At 52.2% G+C, this 15,875-nt stretch overlaps 1 protein-coding gene across 6 annotated transcripts in view; it reads left to right on the top strand.

Moving 5' to 3' along the window:
• Window positions 1-2,178: 2,178 nt before the first annotated feature.
• Window positions 2,179-15,875, top strand: part of PDE10A (phosphodiesterase 10A) — a 338,418-nt gene continuing 324,721 nt past the window's right edge. Inside the window, exon 1 of one of the 6 annotated variants that reach the window (XM_518849.7) lies at window positions 2,179-3,477. In XM_518849.7, the coding sequence (XP_518849.4) occupies window positions 2,610-3,477 (868 nt within the window). In that variant the 5' untranslated portion in view covers window positions 2,179-2,609. The remainder of the gene's footprint in view (window positions 3,478-15,875) is intronic. The other 5 variants (XM_054686478.2, XR_008548732.2, XR_010158247.1 and 2 more) reach the window with 5 other exon arrangements.

Raw genomic sequence — 15,875 nt, 5'->3', positions numbered from 1 at the left:
CAGCCCTCTCCTCCTTCTGATACATCAGTAAAGAAACTCAAAGGGAAGGAAAGGAATTCGCAAGCAGCGCGTTCTCCAGGCGCAGCAGCACCTGAGCACGGGTGAGTGACAGACCCTGTATGTCTGAGCCTTTGTCATTAAAGTCTTCACCTAAGCAAAGTTCATGAAGAAAAGAAAGTGGCTGAATGCCTCTGAGACTTACAGTAACAAACGTGGACACCAGTATGAAGAAGGGAGATCATGTATGAAAATTTCAGAGCTAATCAGTGAACTCCACCCTCAAGTTGTTTTCTTTTCGGTTGTTATGCTTTGTGATTTTTAATTTGTCCAGCAAAACGTCTCTTCCAGCAAGCACTTGGAGAAAAGGACGAAAGGTAAACAGGAGGTTGATTCTGGGAACGGGTTAATGAAAATTTTAAAGTTTGCCTCCTGATTTAATAAGGACTCCCAGGACAAATATTTGGGGTTTCCCACCCTGTCTCCTGCGCCCGCAAGGGGGCTTATGGGCAAGTTAAATGTATATTTTCTTGGAACTGAAAAATAGATTTAGTAACTCCAAAATGCAAATAAAGAAACTTAAATGACAAGGAGAAAGAATTTTGCGTGTAAAGGAATAAACAATAAACACTTGAGGAGAAACTCGACTTCCCTAAATGTGTGGGCAGCCCTCAGACCCTTGCTGCCTGGTCCAGTCGCGAAAGCACAAACTCCGGACTCGCAGCAAAGTAACCGGAGTGGACTCTGCACGGCTGGAGAAGCGTCAAGCCGGGAGGCTGCCGGCAGCCTGGCTCAACCATTGTAGCTTTTTCTTTGCCGAAAAAATTCAGAAACAAGGGCAGCGCCCCTAAGGTAAGAGTCACAGGAATCATTTTCTTCTTCCACAAATGTAGGGATTCTGACCTAGTGAGTGCCAAGTCTGATGCCCGTTACACGCGACACTCAGAATCTGCCCGGCAATCGCGGAGACGTCTGTGGACATTACTGGGGGAGGGGAGCCCCAGCATGTCCTTCGCATCCCAACTGCTCAGCTTGGTGCAAATACAAAAGTGTTATTTTCCATTGTGGGGAGTTTGGATGGGAGTCGGGGAAAGCATTGACTAGTGAGGAATCTGGAGCACGCTTCAAAATAAACATGTCAAACTGGATAGAAAGAAGAAAACGTGGAGGGCGAGAAATGGCCCCGGGACCCGGGGCACACCGGGAGCCCAGGGCCCTGGGTCAACCCAGTTGCTGCACTGTAGCGCACTCCTGGCGCTTGGGTGACCGTTTTGCCCTTCGTGAAAGCTGAGCTTTGGCGCGTGTGCTCCACTCCGGGGAAGGTGACCTCGTCCAGGCAGTCCGGACAGCCCGTGCCACCGTGGAACAGCACAGCCACCGCCCCTCCTCGGACCCAGCGCGCCATGGAGGCCCCGCCGCGCGTGCCTGCCCGAACGCGGACACCTGTGCATCTGTGTGCGCTCTTGCGCTCCAACTTCCCCAAACTTCTGGCGGCTCCTAGTTCTGAGCGCCCATTGGGCGGCTCATTTCCCTTCAGTGGCAACTGCCTGGATTCATGGCTACGGAAGGGGGTGGGGGTGTCCAAGAGAGCCGCATATGGCAAGGCGGTCTCAGGGTTTGGGGCAATGATCGCACAGTCTTGCTCATTTTTGGCCACAGTTTGCCCTTTCCGTTCTCTAACCCCAACCAAGGCAAACTGGGCTTGTGCACACGAAGTTCGTTTTAAAGTGAGTATCCGAAAGGGAGTCCTGGGGAGGAACCGTATTTCAAACCCTAGTTTATGGGAAACACTGCGAGTTGATTTAAACTCCAACCAAAGGTCCGAGTTGGAACTCTCTCCCGGGAACTCTGACTGAGCACAGCTGGGTCGGAGCTGCTGGCCCGCTACCAGGAGGATTCCCTGGCTCGGGCAACGGGCAGGCCGACGTGGCTCGCCCAGCAGCGCACAGCTGGAGCAGCTGCAGGACTCAGGATTTAGAATCCGAAACACCGGACCCAGATGTGACAAGGCAGGGCAGAGACGCAGCGGTTGCTCTGTCCTCCCGCCCCGGCCCCGGGTGCAGGCGGCACACAGAGGATACTCGGGTGCGGGAGCCTGGCGCAGGGGCCGAGTCCCGCGGGGCGCGCTACGTGGGCGCGGATGGCGGCGGCGGCGGCGGCGTGGGGAGCGCCTGCTCCGCCAGTGGGCGTCTTCTGCCGCCGCCGCCACCACCGCCTCCACGGGCAGCGGCACTGCGGCGCTTTTCTCCGCTGCTTTCGAGAAGCCGCCGAGGCTCAGCCGCCGGAGCGCGCACACACCACGCCACGCCTGCAGGGAGGGTCTCCGCCGTCCCTAGCCCCGGCCCGGGAGGACGCCGATTGTGCGCGCCTGAGGGTAGCCGGGCGCCGTCGCCGGGGCCTGGCCCCCAGGCCCCGGTCCTCCCGCAACCCAAGCCGAGCACAATGTGAAGACTAGACTGGGAGGGAAGCCGAAGACCGGAGAGGAGGACCAGGCAGCGGTTCGGGCGGCCGGCAGGGGTGGGCAGGTCCTGCGGGGGCGGAGCCCACCGAGCCCCGGCCCGCCGCGCCCCTCCCGCCCGCGGCCTGCCCCCTCCGCGGCCCGGGGAGGAACCATGGCCAGCCTCGAGGAGCCTCTTGCTCCCCGCCCCCAGGGTCCCCTGCCAGCGGCCGGGGACGAGCCGGGCTGCGGCCCCGGCAAACTCCGCCCGGAACCCCGGCTCAGCGCGGCCGGCGGGGGGAGCGCGGCGGGCCCGGGCCCGGCCCCCGAGTGGCCTGGCCGTGGCCGGGCGGAGCGCGCCGCGCCCCCGCGCCCGCCCCCCTCCTCCGCAGGCCGCCCCAGCCCCGCTGGGGGCCCCGGCGCCCTCTCTGCGCGCGGCGGCGGCTGCGGCTGGGTCGCGGCCCGCGCTCCCTTGGCGCTCGCCTTCTCCTCCCGGGTCCCCTCCTCCTCTCCATCTTTCTTTTACTTCTGGCCGCCGCCCCCCCCGCCCCCTCCCTCTTTTCTCCCCTCCTCATCTGCCTTTCACCTCCCCGTGCGTCTCCCAGGAAGGGAGGGCGCAGCGGCGGCGGCGGCGGCGGCGGGAGGAGGCGGCGATGCTGGCGGAGGAGGAGGAGGAGGACAAGAGGCAGCTCCCTTGAGCGTCCCCACCAGCAGTAGTCACCGCGGCGGCGGTGGCAGCGGCGGCGGGCGGCGGCGGCTCTTCCTCTCGCCTGCGCTCCAGGGCTTGCTGCTTCCAGCCCGTGCCGGTCCCCGGCCGCCGCCGCCGCCCCGGCTCCCCCTTGGCCAGGCCGCCCGCCGCGCGGGCTCCCCCGGCTTCCCCGGCGCCGGCCCAGGCGGCGGCGGCCAAACTCCGCGGCGTCCCCAGGGCGCCAGCTTCGCCCTCGCCGCCGCGGCCGCGCTGCTCTTCGGCTCCGACATGGAAGATGGACCTTCTAATAATGCGAGCTGCTTCCGAAGGCTGACCGAGTGCTTCCTGAGCCCCAGTAAGTGGCCTGCTCCCCGTTCCCCGGAGGTGGGGCGGCTCCTCATCCCCTGGGGGCAGGTGGAGGGCTTGGACTGCTGGGTGGGAAGCGGGTGTCGAGCGAGGTGCCCGTGCCCGGGCGTGGAGCGCCCAGGGGGCTTCTCTGGAGGGGCAGGAGCCGGTGCCCCTGGCGGAGCGCGGGAGCGTTCGGCCGCGCAGGGACGCCGGGGTTTCCCAGGATCCGCGAGCGCTCGGGGGAAGGGCGGCTCGGGAGGGCGGCGGGAGCTTGGACGTTGCGAGCGGGACCTGCCGCCTGCTTCTCCGCCCCTCGTGCCGTTTCTGGCCACACTCGTCCGGCGCGTATTTATACTCAACTTTGTGACCACTTAGGTTCCTCCCTCTTGAGCCTGTGGCCACTTGGCTGGAGCAGATGCGCTTCCTTCCACTTGGGGGTCCAGCCCACCGGGTCCCTGTAGCCGGGGTGAGGGAGGCCAGGGCCTCAGAACCCCGCGCTTCCAACTGTGATGGCACCGCCGTTCTCCAGGACTCGGAGTGGGCGCCCGGCCTCCCACCCCGCGCAGTGACCGGCATCCGGAGCATGGACTGGCGGGGTGGAAACGGTTGCACCTCCACCCAGGGGACGCACCCCCACCCCGGGCCGCGTCCTGTTGGTCCCGGGCTTCTCTGGGGTCCGGGCTGGGAGAGAAAAGGGAAAGACAATAGGTCGCTAGGGTGGAAGAGAAAGGCGCCGCCGCCTCCGACTCGCAGGATGCGCCCCCGGGCCCACTGTGGCGTGGCCACTCCTCCTCGCCACCCGCGGGCGCGGGGCTGAGAGCGCGCTGAGGCAGAGGTGGCAGAAAGGCATGCCACGGGGGTGGGGGACAAGATTGAGCAGAAAAGTCAAGGCAGGGGTTCGCTAGAAGGAACCAGGCAGGCGGGAGACAGTGAGGAAAGAGGAGGCGCCCGGTGCGCAGAGGAGGGGGGCGTCGCGGTCGCGGATGGAGGGGGAGCAGGGTGAGGACGGGAAGACCGCGGCGGGGCCGGGTAGGAGCACCTCCGGGTGCAGGAGGTCGCGCCCATGGGCCCCCGGCCGACTCCGGCGCCAGTCGGGGCGGGTGCGGCTTCCCGCGGCCCAGAGCGCGGCTCCGGAGCCACCGTCCACCGCGTGTGCACCGGAGCCTTTGTCTGCGCCTCGCTCAGGAGCCGCGTTTCCGCGGCGCCTTCTCTGGGCCGACGCTCTTCCAGGATTGCTGTTTCGGTTTCCCGCTCCCAACTGCGGCTCATTCCCAGGCTTTGGCCGACCCGGGTCTCCAGGGCACCCGAGGTTGAGCCCCTCCCTGCGGCCGAAGCTGCTCCGGGCTCACCGCCCGCTCAGGCACCTTTGGGGTGCAGCCCCCGGGCTGGCGAGCGTATTCGCGCCGGGATCGGCCGCTCCTTGCAACCCCGCTTCCCGGGCACGGGCAAGTCCACGGCGGCCGCGTGGTCAGCGGCCTCTCGTACACCCGTGCGGGCTCCGGCTAGCGAGTCGCTGCTTGCACTTGATTGGCTAGCGGGGCGCGGGCCCAATGCTCCCGAAGTCCTCTGACCCCTAAGTCCTCCCCCCCCCCCGGTGTCTGCCTCCCACCCCCGCTGCAGTCTAGGTGGGGAAGGGGTGTGGAGATGGGTGTGCATGGACAGAGCATGTGGCCTTCTCTGTTGGCCAGAGATGTGGTCAGTAGAAGCACTTTTCCCTACTGAAGTGCCCTTTGGCCACGCATCGAAGGTGGTAGAGGATGGGGCCCCACCAGCTCTCCTGGGGTGTTGGCATCAGCCTATAGGCCTGGTCTAGGACTGGGGTTCCTCCTGGTCCCCTATCTGGTGGGCTTGTGAATTCTTTCTTAAGAAAATAAACATCTACTTTTCTCAGTTGACCTTTGATTTGGGGTAGGGGGTTGAAGAACGCTCTATCTTGCAGTGACAAGCTGCTCTGGGGGAAAGGTGGTGCTACTGAGGCACCGGATTGTAGGCTTCTGGAAAAAGCCCGCGGTCCTGAAATGATGGGGCTTCTGTTGGTGCTGCTGAAACTGCTGTTGGCTCGTGTGTTCAGGGCCCTGCTGGATGTTGCGGAGGGGAAGAAAGATCGCAGCTCTGGATAGAGGGTGGAGTCCTCTCGGGATTCGTAGCAGGCTCTCTCTTTAGGAACACAATACCTGGAGAGGAGAAGGGTCTACTCTGCAGAAAGGCCCAGCTAGGAGAAGCTGGTGCATTAGAGAAACCAGACTCATCAGGGAACTTTCAAGAAAGGCCCCCTCGCCCCACACCCTGCCCTGAGCAGTAGCTTTGGCCTTGAACAGGAGCAAAAGGTTAGGACAGTCTTATTTGGGACATGACTGAGGTAGTAAACAAGAAGATACTTTTAAACAAAATTATCAGACCCACTTCCCTCAAGCTTGGGAAGGGGATAGATTATTAAAAGAGAGTAGCCAATTTCTGCTCTGACACTCTTTACTTTTTGGGTCTTTGTTTCTGTCTGTTGCTGCATGACAAGCCACTGGTCTGAATTGCTAAAGTACTGAAGTTTGACAGATTTTTCTGATATGTATCGTTTAAAAAATCAGTCTTTTGAAAAAGAATTTCTAGATTCTTTAAAAATTTAAAAATGGCCAAATGCATACAAATGTGTCTAATTGTTGAGTGTCATTCCTTTTTTTTTCTTTCAGTTTGATCTTCTGTTGGTCTGATATGCAAGTTGTCACGTAAAGGCTGTTTTGTCCAGTTACTGTTTGTATGAATGCTGGTTTTATTTTTATTACCATCGAAAGCAAATCATGTGTAGAGGGTATGATATGCCAGCTCCGCTTCTGTCCATTTTAGCTCTGCGTTTTGTCTCTTCACACTGACCGGCTGGTTCGCTCACTCATGCACCAAACAACACTTAGTAAGAGCTACCGCCAGGACCCAGGCCCCAGAGACAGAAAGAAAGAAGCCTAGTAGAAGCTATGAAGCTGCTGTGGGAGCTTCCCACTCTGCCATCCAGTAATAGAGACAGAATCCCCTAGAAGCAGGTTTGACGTTAATGCCCAGGGGTCAGCGGCCACCATGCCCAGTGCCCTTACTCTGCCCTTATCAGGCCATTCCTGACTTCACCTCATCTGCCATCTGCCTCTAGTTGCTGATCTCTGGCCTCCTCCTCAGGCACCCAGCTTCATACTTTCTTGTGAGCAAAGTTGCCATCAGAGTAGGAAAAACTCTTGTGCCTAGAGAGCCCAGTGTTTGCTGGTGCAGTGGAGAGCGGAGAAGTCACGTGGGACAGACCAGTGTGAGTGGCATTTGGTCTTCTAGAAAAGGTAACATAGGTTGTCTGCGCTGGTGATCAGTGTGGCTGCCCTGATGTAGCACGGCTGCAGGGCGTGCAGAGATCAGGAACTCTGAGGCACGCCTGTGGATAAGGAGAACAGTCAGAAGCCACAAATACGCCCTCACCTCTCTCTGTTTGTGTTTCCCTGGTTAGCTACTCTGATGGCATAAAGAGATACAGACAAAGGAAAACCCCGGCTGGTCAAGGAGGATACTGAGAAAGTTAGCAAAATAAGATGGGGAAAAAAATGGTGAATGCAGACTGCGGATAGCTTCAGACTACAGTTGATTGCCAAATATTCAAAACAGGAGATGTGTATGCTCCCAGGAATTGTGGAGTTTAAATGTGCTCCACACTCATCAGTAACCACTCTTACTGTTTCTTGAGACATAAGATACTGTGTGGCCAACACTTGAACAAACTGAGATAAATATGTTCTCTTTTAAGAGCAAATGTGTTTAACACATACAAACCACACTAGACTTCGCTATTAACTTCTGTTTGTGGGCTCAGGGAGACTGAGGTTGCAGAAGAATGCGAGAACAACACTCAGCAGTGGAAATGGGTCTAAATCAGCCAGCAGCTAACTCACAGATACTTGTTGAGTATCTACTGAGTGTAAATTGTTTGAGGGAGATTCAAATAATGATAACAGGTCCCCCAAAGGACTTGAAATATAGCTATGGACACCTACAAAAATGACCAGCAAAGCAAGGCATGACTTCTTCCGGCAGAGCCAGGGTGTGGACGTGAGTGTCACAGTCCTCCGTGGAAGGGTGACCTATTTTTTGGTAAGGAAATCAGAAAGGACTTAAGGCCAAAGGGCAGAGCTGTTTAAACTGGTGGGATTCTTTAAGTTATTAATACTTAACTTTCAAGAAATTGCACTTTTAATTTTGAGAAACCTGCATGAGAAAATTCAAATGAGAAGCAGAAGAAACATTAGAAGATGGTGTCATCTGCTATCCCAATCAGTATATTAGTCTTAGATCATTTCTGCACGTAAAACTTTTTCCACTCCAATAGGGAAAAAACTCAGTGCAACAGTCAGTCAAGCAAATATTAGGATTTTGTTTACTATACAGCAGGTTAAACATAGTGCGATGCACATTTCACCAACGAATACATTGTTAATTTTTGTTTGTTTCGAAACAGCCGATGCAATCTGAGAGAAAAAATAATTTTCATGTAAAACGAATATTTTCCCTTAAAAGGAAAACTCTTAGTTGTAATTCAAAACATTTTAATTTCCTTTTAAAATGTAAATTAGGCTCCTCCAGCTGATCATTTCTCTAAGTCTGTCTAAAGGAAAACTCCACAGTGACAGAGGAACTCATAATCTTGCAAGGAAATCAGAAGGTATCCAGTACTCTTGTGTTCTTTGTGGCACTCACCACTTGCTGAAATTATCTTGCTCACTTACTGGCTTATCAGTTTATTGCCTGCTTTCCCTCTCTGGAAAGGAAGCTCCATGAGAGCCTGAGGGCAGTGTCTTTTTTGGTTGTTTCCCTGAGACTGTTAACAGTGGCTGACACACATAGAGAAGGTACTCAAATACTTGTGTTGGAAATTCAAAGATGAAAGCCAAAATAAATCTAAACAGAACAAAACATGGTGCCTGTCTTCAACAAACCTAGAAATCGATGAGCACTCTTTGAAAGCTTCCTTTGTATGAGCCTCTGTTCTATGGACTCAGGATTCCAAGGTGTATGAGACAAAATCAGTTATTTCGAGGAGCACACAGATCACAGAAGAGATGGACAAGAGTTCACAGACACGCTCACCCACAGACAGGCTGTAGGGCGCTCTGCAGACAGAACCAGACGGCCTCTGACTGGGAGGTCCTGGAAAGGTTTCACAAGGTGTGAAGAGGCAGTGCCTTAGCTTTGCGAGAAGCCTGGGAAGGACCTGAGGCCAAGGGAAAGGGATCTTCTGAGGTTGCAGGGTGGAAAACAGCCTGGACAGGTGGTAGGTTGGGGACCCGGGTGATAAGACAGGAGAGAGGATTATTTAGGCTAAGCTAAGGATACTTTACAATGACCCCTCAGACAAGTGTATAGAAACAGCTATGGAAGACAGGTAGAAAGAAACTCCTCTGTGCTGGAGCTGGGATTCTGTGTGACTGGAGGGATAGGGCTGATCTTGGTGGCAGAGTCCTCGGCACATGAGAAGAGGTAGGAGCTGGACCAGAGATGGGGCCATGCACATGAATGGTTGGGAGAGATACAAGCAGGAGGTAGCAGTTAATAGTCACACATCCGGGTGGCTGGTTGGATAAGGCAGGAGACATCTGACTCCTTAGTTTCTGGATTGGAAAGGTGTGTGTGTGTGTGTGTGTGTGTGAGAGAGAGAGAGAGAGAGAGAGAGAGTTGGGGTTGGAATGGGAGTAGTTCCATGCCCAGAGAAAAGAGATATCAGAATGGGAAGTATGAGAATTGAGCCCCTACTATGTGTTAAGCAGCCTCCTTGGTAGTAGGGATGGTCTCTGCTTGTATGGTGCCCACACTCTGGTGGTGCAGACAAGAACCAGCCAGGGAAACAAAAAATACCAAGAGAGCTGCACAGCGAATGCACACGGAGAGTGGCCTGTGCAGCTATGTGGCTCCTTGCCTTGTTCTGTGCAGGTCTCTCTTCACAGGGGCAGTAGAAATGGCCTCTGAGTGACAAGGTGTCGTCGGCCATGCAGTTATCGGGGGAAAAGCACCCTAGGCAGAGGGGGCTCACAAGGCAGAGGAGCGGGGTGACGGCCGTGCTGCTAGAGCTGAGCCCACCAGGCAGTGGCACGTGAGGTGGCAAATGGGCCGGATGAAGGCTTTGTCAGTCAGAGGAAAAAACTACAGTTTACTCCGCATGAAAGCAGAGGCTTTGGGGAGGTTTTGAGCAGTGGGTGATCCATGGTTTATGATCTCAGAAGCTCATTCTGGCTGCAGTTTGGTGAATGAATCAAGGGAGATGTCGTGGATACAGGGAGTCCATGGAGGCTACTGTCATAGTCAAGACAAGAGCAATGGTAACTTGGATCACGGCGATGATGGGAGAAGCAAAATGCCGCGGGGGTTCAGGAGGTGTTTGGAGGTGGCGTGTATAAGACCTGCAGGTGGGTTGGATATGGGGACGTCAAGGGAGAGAGAGGAATCAAGAATCCATGCCTGGGTTTTTGGCTGGAAAGATTGGGTAAATGGTGTGGCTGTTCACTGGGATTGGGATGGGAAGCCTGGAGGAGGAGCACGTGGGGTGCGCAGGGAATCAGGCGTGGCGTTTGGTGGTGTTCAGTCTGAGATGCATATGCTAGGAAGGCAGTTGGATAAACAAAGCCTGGGAGGATTTGATCCAAAGGATCGTTCAAGACTGCAGCATAGAAACTGCAGTCACAGCATCTAAAATCTGATTGGATGCCCCCAAGGACAGTATATAGATGCCTCAGTGACATTTTGACTCTGAGGGAAATACAGACGGAGTTGGTTAATCAACCATAGCTGGGTGCAATGTAAGTGCCTGGCTGAAGTTTGACACGCGAACGGACGGCCCTCTGGAATTCTGTGCTATGAGCCGGAGTAGAAAGAGATTTGGACTCTGCAACACCAAGGTAGTCGTTGAAGCCACAGTCGTGAATGGAGACCAGGAGTGAATAGTGGGAGTGAGCAGAAGTCGGAGGGTAGGACAGAAGAAGGCAGAGCCATGGAGCACCCTGGAGAGGTGTGACCCGGCGAGATCCTGAGATGGAAGGTAGCACGGCCTGGAGTTCAGAAGCGGAGCCTCAAGAGGGAAGAAGCCAGATGCTCCAGAGAGCAGGTGAGTTCCAGCAGCCAGGAGGTCGTCCGTGGCCTCGGTCGGGAGATTGCGGTGGAGTGGCATGGATAATACCTGATGCCAGTGTGGTGAGGATGGCAGACGGGGCCTTTTGAATCTCAGCTGTGGGCAGGTAGATGCTGCCTTTTTCTGCATGGATAATTGACTTGGGAATGTTGATTTGCTGAAGAAAAGAAGCTTGATGAAATAGGAAGTCGGGTGGAAACAAACCTTAAAGAGGACAGGGCGAGTAGAATGTGGGGACGTGAGATGGCTTTGGACACTGGAAGGAAACCTTTTCCTCAGAGAGGGAACCTTGGAAGGAACCAGTATGGGGGCTGCTGTGGAGATGGAATTCACAGTGCTTTCCCCAGCTTCTGACCGCCATTTCTCTCAATTGGACAGCACTGTGGCCACCTGAGAGTGAGCCGAGGAGGAGAGCGGGGCCTGGGGAAGCAGGGGTGGGGTTGGGGAGAGCGGGAGGCCGGCTGCCAGGTGACGGCCCAGCCTTGCTGAGACTGGAACTGGGAGGCTAGGAACAGGACAATGAGGAGGATGGCGGGAGTGACTGGGAAGGTTTTAGAAGGAAAGTGATGCAATTAAATTAATAGTTTAGGAAGACATGCAGTACCGGTGTGCAGGGGGGATCGGAGAAAGGGCTGGCAGAGTAAATGTTCATACACTCTGCATTTAAAAAATATACTAAACACAAAGGTATGCACAATTCAGATACTCATCTTGATGCAAGTTGACCAGTAGAGTCCAATTGGGGTGGTATCTTGAGGGTGGGAGAGTATTTGATATGTGGAGCTGAGTGAGGGCAAGGTTCCAGAGAGGAGAGAGCCTGGACAGAGGCGCCAGGCTCAAGATGCGCAGCCAGAAGTCAGGGCTCGTAGAGTAGGAGGATCTCATGGCTGGGGGGCTTTGTGCAGAGGAGAAGGGACGGAGAATGCTGGCACGGTGGATCAGGTCTTCCTTACGCACTGAGTCCAGCTTTGCATTGGGGGAAGGAGTGGGGAGCTGCCAGAGGGCACGGTGTGGGGAGATACCATGACATGCAGATACTTAGTGCATGTTTCCTGCTCATTGGTTTCTATCTGCATCAGAGCTGTGCCTTGCTTTCCTGGAGTTGCTGGCTCATGAGGGATCCAGACCTGATGAGGGGCGTTCTGGAGAGCTGCTGGTAGAGGCACACGTGGTGGGGAAAGCTGTGCCCCGGGATGGAGACGGAGGTCCCTCTGTGCTCCTGTGGAGCTCTCAGGCCCTGCAGCTCTCTGGCCTTTCCGCTCTGTCTCTCTCCACTTCCTCAGTGTGATTCAGCGCATGGCTGGTGCTTCTGCCCTGTGTCATGGTATCCTCCTGACTGTGAGTCTTTCCTCTTGGTTGCCACCAGTGCCCTGGAACCCTTTTTCCCTGCATCTTCCTAGGCTTCGTCATGGTCCGCTCATCCGTGCTTCCATCCTTGCTGGTGCTTACAGTTGTCTGCTTTCGTGTTTGTCTCCCATTAGCCAAAGTGTTCCTTGCGGGTAGGAAGCATGTTTCATTCATTTTCCTAACCTCAGTGCCTAGCATGTTGCCAAGCAAAATAAGTTGAATGAATGAATAAATAGTGAAGGTGCTTAAGTGAGGGAATATGATTGAAATCGTCCTTTAAAATATTAATTTTCCTAAAGGGAAAGAAATAATGAAATAAATAATGTGATTGTAAAATTTCACTGGCATGACTTGAAACTTCATTTTTGTTTCATTGATAATATTTTCATGGAATCCAAATACACTAGTTGGCACCAGTGACCCAGGGCTTCTGAGCTACTGTGAACACAGCGTGTTCATATGCCCGAGCTGTGGGGCATGGCTTGGCGTGGAGCAGCCACCCTGAGTGGATGGGAAGGAGGGAGATAAGTGTTTAGAGCGTTCTGGATGCCTCAGCTTCATTTCCTGGGGCAGTGATAAAAAGCTTTTTACTTTGATGAAAACATTTCTACACAGCAGAGTGAAAGTGTTGCTTATGAAGGGCTGACGTGTTTGAATATGATGAATTATTTACAAAAATACAAGCGTATTTGGCCTTTTAAAAGTTGGTAAGTACTGTGTAAGAAGCGGCTTTGCATAAAGAGTAGTTTACTCTGTTGGAAAAAAAAGAGACTAACAGGTAACTGCAGAGTTGCAGTCCAGGGACGGGTGGAGGCTGGTGCAGAATGGGAAAAAACAGCATGGTAATATAGAATTCAAGTTGTAGTTATTGTATAGGATGTAATTTGTGTTTCTGTATTATAGTTTTAGTAGCTTCTGAAATAAACATCTAAAGTGATATCCAAAAGGGCTTGAAGGCTGGGCGAGGTGGCTCTTGCCGGTAATTCTAGCACTTTGGGAGGCTTAGGTGGGAGCACTGCTTGAGCCCGGGAGTTCTAGATCAGCCTGGGCAACATAGTGAGACCTTGTTTCTAAAAAAAAAAAAAAAATAGCCCGGGAGGTTGAGGCTGCAGTGAGCCATGATCACACCATTGCACTCTAGCCTGGGCAACAGAGGGAGACCCTGCCTCAAAAGACAAAGTGAACAACAACAAAAAAGAGCTTAGTTACTATGGCTTCCTGGATGTGCTAATTACATATTGTATTGGTGTCTCAGGGTTATATACATTTCAAATTTTCTTGGTGTCCCAGGACCAGAAGTTGTCTAATCAGTCATCATGACTTTTTAGGACTATACTCTGCTTCTCAGGGTTAAATATATCTAATTTTTAAAGGCAGATTAAAGATCTACTTATAAAACCTCAGTAATGAAGACAAGTGGTACTGGCATGTGGATAGGTAGACAAATTAATGCAACAGAACAGAAAAGTGTTAACAAACCCAGACACGTGGCGGAATCTGAAGGATGATATAAGTGTCATTTCATTTAGGAGAAGCAAAGATAGACTACCGAATACATGATTTGAGGACACTAGGTAGTCATCTAGAAAAAAATAAAAATAGATTATTCCATGCAGAGCACCTCCAGGATAAATTCCAAATGGATTACATATGTACATATATAGGTATATTTATGTGATATTTAAATGCAAAAAGGAAATCATAAAAAGAAAAAAAATGAGGAAATTCCTTTCTAGCCTTGGAGTGAGGAGACCCTTTAAATGGGACTCAAAAACCAGAAGTAAAGAAAAGATTGATAAGTTAATCCACATTCAAAAAACAAAATGAAACACCTTGGTATTGCCCCAAATCCTGTAAGCCAGGTCTTAGCATGTTCCTGTTGAGGCCCTGGTGCCTCTCCTGCCTCTCCACCTATCTTTCTCCATGTCCCATAGCATGCCAGAAGCTCCAACACCATGTTAACAACTTCCTGTAGTTCTTGAATTGTGGCCCTAGAGAAAACACTTAAAGCTCCTATCACAGCATAGTGCTGACCTTCTTAATATATAAAGAGTTCCTAGAAATGATTAAGCAAAGAGCTCTTGGACATGACTAAAAAAAAGAACAGCCTGATAAAAAATAGTCAAAGGATATGAACAAGACAAATCACAACGGAAGGGAAGTAAATGGCTCTTTGAAAACATGAAAAGATGCTCAGCCTTATTCATGGTAAGAGACATGCAATTGAAAATAACACCTGTGAAAATGGCACCTGTGACATTTGTAAATATTCATAAACTTCATAACACACTGTTGGCAAGTCCACGAGGAGGCAGGTGCTTCTGTACTTTCGGTGGGAGTATCAAGTGGTGTAGCTACCGAGGAAGGCAATTTGGCAGTATCCATCAATATTAAAAATGCATGTTGGCTGGGCGTGGTGGCTCACACCTATAATCCCAGCACTTTGGGAGGCCGAGGTGGGTGGATCGCGAGGTCAAGAGGTCAAGACCATGCTGGCCAACATGGTGAAAACCCATTTCTACTAAAAATACAAAAAGTAGCTGGGCGCAGTGGCGCGCACCTGTAGTCCCAGCTACTGGGGAGGCTGAGTCAGGAGAGTCGCTTGAACCCAGGAGGCGGAGGTTGCAGTGAGCTGAGATCACACCACTGCACTCCAACCTGGCGACAAGAGAGAGACTCTGTCTCAAAAAAAAAAAAATGCATGTAACCATTGAGTCAGTAATTCTGCTTCTAGATATTTATTACTCAGACATACTCACACATAGGCAAAGTGACTTAACAAGATATGAATATGGCGTAGTATTGTTTGAAATAGGACATTGGAAACCAACTAATGGCCTATCTACCAGTGGGCGCCTGGTTAAATAACATTTGCAGCAGTGAAAACAAATGTCCAGAAGATCTTCGAGATACACCGTTATGTGAAAAAAGCAAGGTGTAAACAACATACACACACACACTCAGATACATACATTTTTGTGTTAGAAAGGACAATAAAAGCATATACTTGTATTTGTGATTGCGTAAAGAAACTGGGGAGAAACACAAGAAACTGTTCATGTAACACTTGCTGGGCAGTAAAGGGAGGTGGAGGGGAGAAGGGGTCCTGGGGGATGGAAAACCAGAGTTGTGGGGAGACTTTTCAGTGTTACCCCGTTTTATACATTTTGATTTTTGAATAATATAACTTATTTCCCATTCAAAAATTAAATTTCAGAATTAGCAAGAAGGTACCGAAGTGGCATTGAATTAACGGTGAATTGCCTTACTTTGCTGTTCACGTGTTCATTAGGGGGTCATGTTTTTATGGTCTTCCTCCTGGGATCATGGTTTCATTTGTCAGCCCCTAAAATTTGATCGATTTCTGTCTTCCTCTGGCCTCCCACTTACTTCTCCCACACAAGATCCCAAAATGTCAAACGATGAATATTAAAAAAATTGCACGCATCACTACCCCTTGTGGTTATCTTATCAGCTCTTTTCTGACGTCATGCACAGATTTGAACGTGGAAAGCAACACTTCTATTTTAATACAGTTTCTGACTGATGCAATTGATGGTTTCATGCTTAAGATGTGAACTATTGTTTAAAGCACTGGAGAGCTGCCCAGCCAGTTTCATCTGGTAGAAATCACTACTTTTTAGAAAGAAACCAGATGCTTTGTTGTAGAAACATGAGCTTTAGATACTAGCGCTTCTCCAGTGAGTGCAAATGTAGCCTCAAGTGACATTGACATTTAATGACACCACAAAAGGGGGGCCCAGCAGTTTATTACAAGTTATTCTGTTGTGACAGGGATTTGATTAGTTGACCTGACAGCAGGGGCAGTGGGCACTCCTGCACCTCTTCCTCAGCAGCTTTGCAGGGCAGAGTGGGAGCTGCTGTATACCGGGGCTAGGGGTCTAGGCTGACCAGAACTC

This window comes from Pan troglodytes, chromosome 5 (assembly GCF_028858775.2).
Source record: "Pan troglodytes isolate AG18354 chromosome 5, NHGRI_mPanTro3-v2.0_pri, whole genome shotgun sequence".
Classification (NCBI taxonomy): Eukaryota; Metazoa; Chordata; class Mammalia; order Primates; family Hominidae; genus Pan; species Pan troglodytes.
The sequence above is the reverse complement of the archived record's forward strand: the minus strand, read 5'-3'. Positions and strand labels throughout refer to the sequence as shown.